Genomic DNA, 12591 nt, shown 5'->3' with positions numbered 1-12591 from the left:
GTTAAGTGTTAACTCACGATTTTTTTAAGTGCCAGGGTTCGTGTAGAATTTTCTTGGATTTTTTTCATAATAGCATCTGTAACGACCTGGAAAACGATTCCAAGAGCATTTTATTGGCGACGCAACAGAAATTAGATAATTTTGCCTGTTTTTCGCATGTGTTAGCCCAAAATTTTTTAGGTGCCGGGGACCGAGTTGAATTTTCTTAGATTCTTCCATAGTAGCATTCGTAAAGACTTGGGGAACGACTACAGTAGCCCCGTGGCGCTTTAAAGGGGATTAAGAGCATTTTATTGGTGACGCAACAGGATTAGACAATTTTTGCTAGTTTTTTGTGAGTGTTAGCTCACAAATGTTTTAGGTGCCCGAGGTTCGGGTCAAAGTTTCGTGGATTTTTTTATAGTAGCGTCTGTAAAGACCTGAGAAACGACTGCAGTAGCCCCGACAACACTTTAGAGGGGTTTAGAAGCATTTTATTGGCGACGCAATAGAAATTAGGTAATTTTGTCATTTTTTCGTATATATTAGCCCACAAACTTTTTACGTGTTGGGACCGAGTTGAATTTTCTTGGATTCTTCTATAGTAGTGTCCGTAACAACCTGGAGAATCCCGTAGCGCCAGCGGCGCTTTAGAGGGTTTAGGAGAATTTTATTAGAATCACAATGAAAATTAAGCGATTTTACAAGATTTTCGTGTGTGTTAGCCTATGATTTTTTTTGTGCCGACGGTCCTGGTCGAATTTTATTTGATTTTCCACAGTAGCATCCGTAACAACCTGGGAACGACTCCAGTTGTCTCGGCATCACTTTAGAGGGTTTTAAGAGCATTTTATTGGGGATGCAATAGTAATTAGGCGATTTTGCCAATTTTTCGTGTGTTAGCTCACAAATTTTTAGTTGTCGGTGATTCGAGTCGAATTTTCTTAAATTCTTAAATAGTAGCGTCTATAACGACCTGACGAACGACTCCAGTAGCCCCAGCGGTGCTTTAGAGGGATTTAAAAATATTTTATTGGCGACGCAACAGAAATAAGACAATTTTGCTAGTTTTTCGTATGTGTTAGCCTACAGATTTTTTAGGTGTCGGGGACCAAGTTGAATTTTTCTTGGATTCTTCCATAATAGCGTTCGTAACGACCTGGGAAACGACTCGAGTAGCCCTGACGGCACTTTAGAGGGGAGTAAGAGCATTTTATTGGCGACGCAACAGGAATTAAGTGATTTTAGTAGTTTTTTGTGTGTGTTATAGCCCAAGGAATATTTAGATGCCAGGGGTTCGGGTCGAATTTTCTCGGATTCTTCCATAGTATCGTCTGTAACGACATGAGAAACAACTCCAATAGCCCCGGCAGCACTATAGAGGGGTTTAAGAGTATTTTATTGGTGACGGAACAGAAATTAGACAATTTTGCCTATTTTTCGTATGTGTTAGCCCACAGATTTTTTAGATATCGGAGACCGTGTTGAATTTTCTTGGATTCTTACATAGTAACGTCCATAACGAGATGTGGATTGACTCTAGTAGCGCCAGCGACACTTTAGAGGGGTTTAGAAGAATTTTATTGGTAACGCAACAAAAATTATGCGATTTTACAAGTTTTTCGTGTTTTTTAGCCCATAGGTTTTTTTTGTGCCGGGGGGCATTTCTCGAATTTTATTGAATTTTCCACAGTAGCGTCCGTAACAACCTAGGAACGACTTCAGTTGCCTCGGCAACACTTTAGAGGGTTTTAGAAGTATTTTATTGGGGATGCAATATGAATTAGGCGATTTTGTCAATTTTTTTTGTGTTAGCCAACATATTTTTTAGGTGTCGGTGGACCGAGTTGAATTTTCTTAGATTCTTTCATAGTAGCGTCCGTACCGACCTTGAGAACGACTCTAGTAGCTCCGACGACGCTTTAGAGGCATTTAATAACATTTTATTGGCGACACAACAAAAAATAGGCGATTTTGCTAGTTTTTCATGTGTGTTACCTAACAAATTTTTTTAGGTGTCGGGGTACAGTTCAATTTTTTTGGATTTTTCCCTAGTAGCGTCCGTAACGACCTAGGGAACAACTCAAGTAGCCTCGACGACGCTTTAGAGGAGTTTAGGAGGATTTTATTAGCGACGCAACAAGAATTTGGTGATTTTAATAGTTTTTTCATGTGTGTTAGCCCACAAATTTTTTAGGTGCCGGGGGTTCAGGTCGAATTTTCTTGGATTCTTCAATAGTAGCATTCGTAGTGACCTAGGAAACAACTCCAGTAGCCCCGACGACGCGTTAAAGGGGTTTAGGAGCATTTTATGTGCGATGCAACAAGAATTAGGCAATTTTGCCAGTATTTTTGTGTGTTAGCCCACAGATTTTTAGGTGCCGGGGGTCCGGATCGATTTTTCTTATATTCTTCCGTACTGGCGTCCGTAACGGCTTGTAGAACGACTCCAGTAGCCCCGACGACGCTTTAGAGGGGATTAAGACCATTTTATTGGCGACGCAACAGGAATTAGACAATTTTACTAGTTTTTCGTGTGTGTTAGCTCACAATTTTTTAGGTGCCGGGGGTTCGGATCGAATATTCTTGGATTGTTCCATAGTAGCGTCTATAATGACTTGGGAAACGATTGCAGTAACCCCGTCAGCGCTTTAGAGGGGTTTAAGAGCATTTTATTGGCGACACAACAGATATTAGACAATTTTATCAGTTTTTCGTATGTGTTACCCCACAGATTTTTTAGGTGTCGAGGATCGGGATGAGGTTTCTTAGATTCTTCCACTTAATATACCAAAATCACGTAGTTCCTGTTGTATCGCTAATTGAATGCTCCTAAACCCTCTCTAAAGTGCCGCCGGGGCTACTGGAGTTGTTCTCCAGATCGTTACGGATGCTACTAGGGAAGAATTCAAAAAATTTGAAACGTACCCCCGACACTTAAAAAATCCATGCGGTAACACATCTGAAAAACTAGCAAAATCGCCTAATTCCTGTTGTGTCGTCAATAAAATATTTTTAAATCTCTCTAAAGCGTCGTCGGAGCTACTGGAGTCGTTTTCTAGGTCTTTACGGACGCTATTATGGAAGAATCCAAGAAAATTCGACCTGGACCACCGACAACTAAAAAATTCATAAGCTAACACACACGAAAAATTAGCAAAATCGCATAATTCTTATTGCATCCCCAATAAAATGCTTCTAAAATTCTCTAAAGCGCCGATGAAATTACTGGAGTCGTTTTCTCAGGTAGCTACGGACGGATGGTATTACTGAAGAATCCAATCTTTCACTCCTTTTTCTTTTCCTACTACACGACAAATAGTTTTTTAAATCCATTGAATGAGGAGGTCGTATAATTAAAAAAATCTTGAATTAGTGCTAATACTGTAGGAAAATGACATACAATATAATATAAAGTTTTAGTAAAAATTAAAAATAGTTGGAATTAAGTCTCTTTCATTCAGTGAAGACTATCTGCTTCATCCACTCAAGATCTAGAAAGCAACACGACAAGATTCTTCAAAAAAGATGTGAGATTTCAATGGAAAAAAAAAAATCATTCCACAATTTATTTTTATATGATTTAGAAAAAGAAAAAAAAAAGAATCTTTAAGCCGACATGACTGATCAATATTATGGTTACTATTTTCAGGTTGAGATGAATATGAATAACACCAAAAATGTCACCATATAAAAAGGGATAATTGAATAAGACTTGTGTACTAGAAGTTCAAAATTGTTTAGGCCTAAGTGGTTGTAACTTAAGTTTCGTAAACATTTATCAATTGTTGCTAGTGTCGGGTGAGATAATAAGTGTAACAGTACGTTATCTTTAGATGTCTAGCCTACTGTTGTGTCTTAACGTATTCCTAAGAAAGATGAACATTAACATCGTTTGTGCAAAGATTAATTGAATATTGTTCTAGAAAAATTCATTTCTAGTACATTACTTTACAGTAACATCATGCATATTTCAAAATTTGAAAATTGAGAATTTTAAAATATTCCTATATATAGTATGTCACTGTGATCACTAGAGAAACGTCTTAAATTTGTTTGAGTATGATGACTCCACCTTAAATTTCTTTGAGTATGACTCCAATAATAAAATCATTTATATCCCGGGTTCAAGTCCTCAGAATAGTTCTAAAGTAAGTTTTTTGATGCGAAACCTAACTAATTGGGCCGAAGTACCTGTAACTTAAGTTTCATAGTATTTATCGATAGTTACATGAATCAGAAAAATAAATTTAATAGGACGTTATCTCTAGATGTCTAATTAACTATTTCGGTTTAAATGATTCTCCGAAGACGCAAGTTAACATCGTCTATGCAAGAATAATTGAATACTGTTCTAAGTGGTTGTAACTTAAGTTTCATAGCATTTGTCGATTGTTGCAAGTGTCGCGAAAGATAAGTTTAATAATATATGTTATCTTAAGATATCTAGTCAACTGTTGCGCCTTAATTTAATTATTTTCAAGAAACATAACGTTAACACATGTTGTGAAATAAATAATTGAATATTGTTCAGGAAACTTATTTCTGGTACATCACTATCACAGTAACGTCATGTTTCAAAATGTGAAATTTAAAAGTCCTATATATTACGTATGTCACTGTGGTCACTAGTGAAATTAAATGGGGCTAAGCGTTTATTTTTTTTCCTGTAAAAATTGCAAAGTTGTAACTTGTAAGGGTAAGCACAAGATATTAGATTACTAGAGTAGACTGCTTTTTAGGACCATAATAATGTCGGATTATGACTCAAAGAACACGATCATCAATAATTGTGATAAAGTAATAAATAATTTTAACTTTATAGGTTCTAAATTCTAGAAAATGAAATTTATTGAGTTTTGAATAAATATATTAAGTGGATTTAATAATATAAATATAAAATATAGTCAAAACTTTGGATCCGAAACCCTTGACATTTTTAACTAGATGTCTTAGACGCCTTTGATGCGTAGGGAGTGGTTTAATTTCTAAACAACGATATTTCAACTTGAATTTAAATTAATCGAGTCCCAAATCAAATAGCGGAGATTGGTTGAAAAACCAAAGAAGAAAAGAGATAGTAATTAAGATTGTTCACTATATATACAGAGAAGTTGCAAGACAGATTGATATGAATTCATGCTTGTAGACTGTGGGTACTTGGGACATTGTCGGTTACACAATATTTTCCTGTTCCCCCCCTTTTCTTTTTAATGTCGAAATAGATCCAACATAGAAAAGATAATTATATTTTAATAAAGAAAAAAATATAAAAAACAATATAGCATCTTATACAGTGGATATTAATTAACATTAATCTTTAATCTGTTAGACATTTTTTCTAATTTTTTTTATTATATACAGGGACAGGGAAAGAGGAAGGGGATCACAAAATGAGAAATAGGATATTTTACCAATAAGTTAAAGCGAAAGATCGGATAAGCAATCAATTGGATTATTACAATTTTGCATCTATTAGAGTTTATGTATATGTTGTAATGTTGTTTTAAGAACAAAAAAAGGATAAAATATACATTTAAACTTTGCGAAATTAAATAAAAATATCATCCGTTAATAATTTAATTTTAAAATGCATTTGCTGTATTGATGTTTATTAGGAAAATGATATTCTGGACCCTAGTAAGTAACAATAAAGAAATTTTCACGATAAGAATATTTTTGGATCAAAGTATTAACGATAAGGATATTTTTGGACTAAATAATAATGAATGACAATTTTTTTTTCAAGTTCACATAGTTTAAAAATATTTCTAACCCTTTTCTGTTTTAAAAATCCAATTAACTAGCCTAAAAAGTTAAGTAAATAATATTTTATATAGCATGTTAAAATACATAGATTACAATGTATCATCAACAACGAATTCAGAGTTCCAAACTCAACAATAGCAACTAAACACGAAGGCTGCGCTTGTTGTGGGACTTAACTCAACACCTTATGACACAAGCCGACGATAATCATGCACCACTTATGTTCGCGTTTTGAAAGTTTCTCTTCTTTTTCATGAGAATTTGTGGCATGTCAAGCCGTAAAATCTTATTTATTCATGTTGTGATCTTTTACCCCCAAAAAGAATTTTTTACCCTACACAAATAGCTCAATAAAATCCACAACATAATCCTACCCTAGTTTCTAGCCACTATGCCGCGTATAATTTATGTATAATCATTTATAATTTGTGTATACTTATTGTGTATATATTGTATATTAAATATACTCTGACACAATTGCAAAAAGTTACTGCTAGGTGTGTGATTATTTTTTTAAGCCTTAATCATCATCTCCTTTTTGGTCAAGGTTGTTAGAGTTGCATAAATAGGCAATTGTCTAAATTTGGCATTCTAAAGTCAAGCTTTATGAATTGGTTATGATTTTATTACTATAAATACTTTTTTTTAATATCTAAATGATGAATGTACACAGCTTCCCATTTTCAAGTTTCATATTCATTTCTAAAATATAATTGGACATTAAATTTATTGTTACAGATTCCCACTTTTCTATCCCAAAAAAGCTAAATACAAAGTTAGTCCAAGAGTTCTTTAATTGTATAAAATGCATCAAATAATTTTTAGCATCTCAATTGGAACATTTCTATGCAAAATAATTCTTCCTATGTTTATGCCAAAGGGACTCATTTGTATAAGATCAAGTCGATAAGGTCTAATAGCCCTCGACGGAAGATGAGCATGTGCAAAAATATTCAAATCTTCATTTTTAATATTCTATTTTGCTAAAACATCTACGACTTAATTGATTTCTCTATAGCAATATCGAACCTCACCAGTAATTTGGCTTGTTCGAACATAGAACTTTGACTAAGAAATACATCAACAATTTTCCTAGCATAACCTATATTTATATATATATAATTAAAAATATAAGTATAGAGGATTACCAATTAAACACTATGTATAATATCATCAAGCTATTCAAAGTTGGCTTAACATTTATAACATTCAACTTACTGTCTAACTAATGTTTTGTCTCTGGGAAAAAACTTCCAAGTTGTAGTCGAAATAACAACCAATAGGGCAATGACATATATTATTAGAGTTTATAACACACTTTCTTATGAATTGTCCACCTTACTATAAATAGTTATCCTAAATTATTTGTCAATTTATAAAATCAAAATAAAATTAATTAAATTTTTTCATTTTACCCTTTCATTTATAATTTCTTAAAAGACATATAAAGAAAAAATGGACTATTAAAAAAAAGGCAATAAAAATAAGTCAATTTAATAGCCCTATTGCCGTATATTTTATAAAATGAAGATTTAAGAAACCGTGACTCAAAGATACACATCTCTACTAATACAACCATTCAGCCCATTGGATCTTAAACTACCTCTGAATATCTTTACGTTAATTTTACTGTTTAACACTATTCTTTTAATTAAATAATCTAAAAAAACAATTGACAAGCTCTATATATAGTTGATCATTTTCTCTTTCACATCTCCGCTCACCTTTCATCAGAAATTTTAAATTCAAATTTTGAGAGTAAAAATGCTTTTAATATATTGAGAATGATTCTCCTCTTTTAAACTTTGCGCTAAGGTTAGAGCTACAATTCTTCTTACTAATTTCCTACAAAATTCAATAATTATGACCCAAACACTATAGAGACGGAGTAAGAATTTAAAATTTATTAATTTAAAATTTTGATTCTTTAAATTATACATATTCTGTAGGCTTTCACTAAAAATACAGAGTTTAGATTACTTTAGACTAAAATTACTAAATTCGACCGTATTCCCAATTGAAACGCTAGCTTCACTCCTCACCCTAAAACCCTATATTTGTGTTAAATAACTTATTCATAATCTTGTAAGTTGCCTTTAAAAAAAAATTAGAATCATAAACTCAAAATCGTTAATTATTATGCAATCCAAATTCAAATTAATTGAATGAGCAAGAATTTCATGTCCCTCATAATTAAACTTTTTTCAAAGAAATGTGACCTGCAGATTTGATGGTAGATACCTAACCTTTTGCCAAATGGAAAGTCATGAAGAGAGATCAAATAAATTGAAAATGTAAAAAACTTTTTTCATGCAGAGTATAGTCCAATTATACTGCAAGAATAAAAACAAGAAAAGTTAGGCCATTTTGGTCATTTTAATCAAGGTATTGTCAATCACTGCCACAAAAAGGTTCACTAGTTAAAGGAAACAAAATCATATTATTCCCTCCTTCAAATATTTTCTTTTTTTTAACTCCAAATAGTATAAGCTTTTTCCTGTCTACATCTATCATTTCCAATCTTACTGTCAATCTCTTTTCATTTCCATAAAAGCCCTAACTAGGTCCCTTTACACTTACCAAATTACCATTACTACCCTCCTACCCCCTCTCAACAATCTTTCACTAGTGAAGCCCTTTTCTAGGAAAAAAAATATATCAGCCAATCTATGCATACATTTTCAGAAATCAAAGCTCATAAAAGCCATCACCCAAACATCAAAGGTTTTCTTTTTTCTTTTTTTTTTTATCTAGGACTAGGATTGATCAAATTATTGACTAAAAACCAAAGAAATGCTTAATCCTTTCGTCCTACTTTATGCGACATGACATGAAGTATAAAGATTAAATTATTTAATTTTCAACGGAGAATTCAGATATAGAACCTTCTTGAAATAAAATTAAAGAAAGTTATTCTTATCATCTCAATTTATATGACATTAACTGATTGTACATGCAAAATTCAAGAAATTAATTAAGAACTCCTCAAAAATTTATGATATAAAACAAGTCCCAGAACTTTATGTGGTTATAAAAGATAAAATAAGAAATTTAAAGGTAAGATACAATCTATCGGTTTTAATTTTTTTATTTTTTTTTTTTAGCTTGTTTGATTTTTTTTTTTTTTGACATCTCTTTAGTTTTACCTTTTACATTACATATTTAAGACCAAAAGAGTAAAGAATATTTTGGTATATTCAGCATTACTTTAACTTAAGTCTACAAAATTTAAACTCCATATCAAATCAAAACAAAAAACAAGTAAATCGTTCTCTCTGTTTCAATTTGTTTGCCCTATTTTCTTTTCAAGTTTGATTAAAAAAGGATTTCTTTGCTTTTTTTGAAAACTTTTTAATTTTAATTTTTCACGTATTATGTTTAAGACAAAAAGATTAAAAAGTCTTTTAGTATATTATACATATCTTTAATTTAAGACCATAAAATTTAAAAGTTTTTTTTGTTTACTTTTTTAAACTTCGTGCTATGTCAAAACAAGATAAATAAATTGAAATGAAATAAATAAAACACATTGAGTAATTTAATGGAAAATTACCTAAATACATAAATTATTTTATTATATTCTCTAAAATTCTCTATCATCCGAAAAAATTACAAAAATCTTTATTCTCTCCTATTTTCAGATAGATCACTTTACGCGATCTATCGGCGTATACATAAGTTACGTATCAAAACGTCGGATACATCATTTTACATGATGTCTCGGTCGGATACAACATTTTACGCGATATATCGATCGAATACATCACTTTACATGATGTATCAGTATATTATGAGATGTATTCGAATTTCATCAAATTAATTTTTTTATATAATTTTAAAAAAAATAGAAATATTATATAATTAACTTTTAACATTATGAAATTTTTATAATCTTTTTTAATTTTATTTTTTAAAAGTAAATTAAAAAAAAAGTGTCACGTAAATTAAGTGGAAAAGACAGGAGAAATCAAAGTTCACCCCTCCACCCCCACTCCTTTCCCCTTTCCCCTTTCCCCAATCTTAGCTTATCATCCATCTCTCTAAATTCACTCTATTTTATTCCATCATGTAGCTAGCAGACCTCACATGGTCATCATAAGCAAGCATAAAAAAACCCTAATTCACTATAAATCTATTGGTTCTTATAGCCTACTTCCTAGCTCCTCTATTACCCTAAAAAGTTTCTTATCCATCTTGTTCTTCACCCCCTTCTTTCTTTCTCTTCCAAGAAACAAAAGATCATCTAATCACCCCCCCCCCCCTCCCCGCCAAAAAAAAGAAAGAAAAAAACACCCCCACCAAGATCAAAACTAATGGAACATAACCAAGAAGTGGATTCTCCAAACTCGGTCATCATTCACCATCATCATCATCACAATCACAATAACAATACGATGACGATAGCAAGTAGTAATAATAATAATAATAATTACCTTGCTTCATCGTCATCGAATTCTCCAACAACCCTAAGTCGATACGAGAATCAAAAACGTCGAGATTGGAATACGTTCGGTCAGTACCTAAGAAACCATAGGCCACCACTCTCTCTTACTCGTTGTAGTGGGGCACACGTTCTTGAATTCCTTCGATACCTTGACCAGTTCGGAAAGACTAAGGTTCACACTCAACTATGTCCATTTTTCGGACATCCTAATCCGCCAGCTCCTTGCCCTTGTCCTTTACGCCAAGCTTGGGGCAGTCTCGATGCACTCATCGGACGGCTCCGAGCTGCTTATGAAGAAAACGGTGGAAAACCCGAAACTAACCCTTTCGGTGCAAGGGCCGTTAGGCTTTACCTTCGCGAAGTTCGTGATTCTCAAGCTAAAGCTAGGGGTATAAGTTATGAAAAAAAGAAACGCAAAAAACCGAATCCTCAACAACAATCGTCATCGTCGTTGCCACCACCAACAGGAAATTCAAGCTAATAATAAGATTTGTTTTTAAATGAACAAATCTTATTTACTAGCATATTTTTCAGTATTGTATGGTATGTCTATTTTCTAGTAGTTGTTTAAAAGAAAATTGGAACCCTTTTTTCCCTAGTATTACTATTTATGGGTATTAAAACATTGATCTTGTTCAGTACTTTTTTTTAAAACTAATTATTATGCAAATGATGACAACTTTAGAAGTGGTAGTGGTATTAATGGAAGTGGCAGTGAAAGTGGCTGTTATTAATTAAAATAAATACATAACTAATTATTAAGATCTAGGTGAAATATTTTTTGTGCTATAGATCTTTCTTTTTTTATTTGTCAAATTGGATCAATAGTGTTTTCCTTTTCCAGTGTGATTCAGGTGCTCAATCATTTGAACGAGTCATATTTATCTGTTATAGATTATTTTTTTAATTATTTTGAGGATCAATAGTACTTTCACTTATCAGACTCAAATCATTTGAGCAAACCTTACTTGTTTGCTATAGATCTTTCAACATTTGCTATGGATATTTTTTTCTGTCTTAGCTGAGAATAAACCTTATTTATGACTTGGTATATTTCATAGATTTGCTTGTTATATCATGTTTCATGCCTTTTTGTTCTTTTGCAAATTTTGTGTAATTAGTAGACTTTAGCAAGATATCACGTCAGCTTTGTCTAGGACTGGTCTGTTTTAGACACTGCAAAATATAGACACAGTTTCATCATCAATCATCTTTTTTTCATACTTAATTGGGTATTTTTTTGGAAACTGATGATATGCATAATTGGCTTACCTATATATGATTTTAAAAAAAATATATACACCTAAGTTTGAATTTTATATTATTTCCTCTCCGGCCAGTAGAACTTACATGTCGGTCGATATATATGTTAGTTCATCATATAGATGAAATCTGTTGGAAGTAACCTATATATATCGAAGAGTTTATGTAATGTGCACTGATAAACTTATTTACATGATTGGGTTTATTTAAAATAATTTATTGTTTTTCTTGTTCAATTTTATGGATATTGTTATATTATTTGGAGAGTTATATTGTGAGTTTTTCTTTAATTATCTTCTTTCAAATGTTCTTAGTTAATATTTTGAATTGTTAATTATTGTAAGTTGTATTATTTTTTATGCAATTTTTAAATATGTAGTTTTTATTTAAAGATTTTATGTTCAATTTTCACACTGTTAATAAAATATAAATGGCTGCAGCAGGTTATTCCTTTTTTTCTAGGTTATCAATTATCAAATCAAACTTGATATAAGGAGTTCATTATCTATTGCTATCAGTCAATTTTACCCGATAGTGAGGAAAAGTATATTAAATAGCCAATATATATTATAGCAAGTTAAATTATACTGATAATATAAACTATTATATACACTATCAATGTATAGTTTAACTTAAATCATATTGGGAATGAGCATAAACTATATATAAAAGTCTATTGGTTAGAGCAGATTTTTACCTAATTTTTAGGTTACTTTATTATGTTTGTTATGAAAAGATCAATTTTAGTTGATGATTTTTTTTTAATTTTTTTTTTGTTCTTATATTTTTTCTTTCATTACTTGAATTGAAGATCTTTCAGAGACAATCTTTCTATTTTTATAAGTAAATATAAGATCTACGTTTAATTTATCTTTTTCAAATTAAATCTATGACATTGTGCTGAGAATGACGATATTATATTATTTTTGTGTGGGAGAGAAAATGTTTCAGGGTGTTCGTCAGTAAGATCATATGACATCATTTATTAAACCAAATCCATCTCCCATTGCTCCATTATGTCATCTCTATCTTATCAAAATGTTCCCTAAAGAGTAGAGGGGCATTAAATTAGAGATGTACAATTCACCATCCAAAAGGTTACTCCAAAAATATTATATTCTATAGTTAGATATTTG

General features: G+C 31.6%; 1 protein-coding gene across 1 annotated transcript; it reads left to right on the top strand.

Annotated features, from left to right (window-relative positions):
• The first annotated feature begins 9765 nt into the window (after nucleotides 1–9765).
• LOC129883143 (protein LIGHT-DEPENDENT SHORT HYPOCOTYLS 4-like) lies at nucleotides 9766–11073 on the top strand. Its single transcript, XM_055957737.1, has one exon. The coding sequence runs from the start codon at nucleotides 10062–10064 to the stop codon at nucleotides 10671–10673; it is 612 nt and encodes a 203-aa protein (XP_055813712.1). The 5' UTR covers nucleotides 9766–10061; the 3' UTR covers nucleotides 10674–11073.
• The last annotated feature ends 1518 nt before the right edge of the window (nucleotides 11074–12591 follow it).

The sequence above is a fragment of the Solanum dulcamara genome, chromosome 3 (genome assembly GCF_947179165.1).
Source record: "Solanum dulcamara chromosome 3, daSolDulc1.2, whole genome shotgun sequence".
NCBI classification, from domain to species: Eukaryota; Viridiplantae; Streptophyta; class Magnoliopsida; order Solanales; family Solanaceae; genus Solanum; species Solanum dulcamara.
The sequence above is the reverse complement of the archived record's forward strand: the minus strand, read 5'-3'. Positions and strand labels throughout refer to the sequence as shown.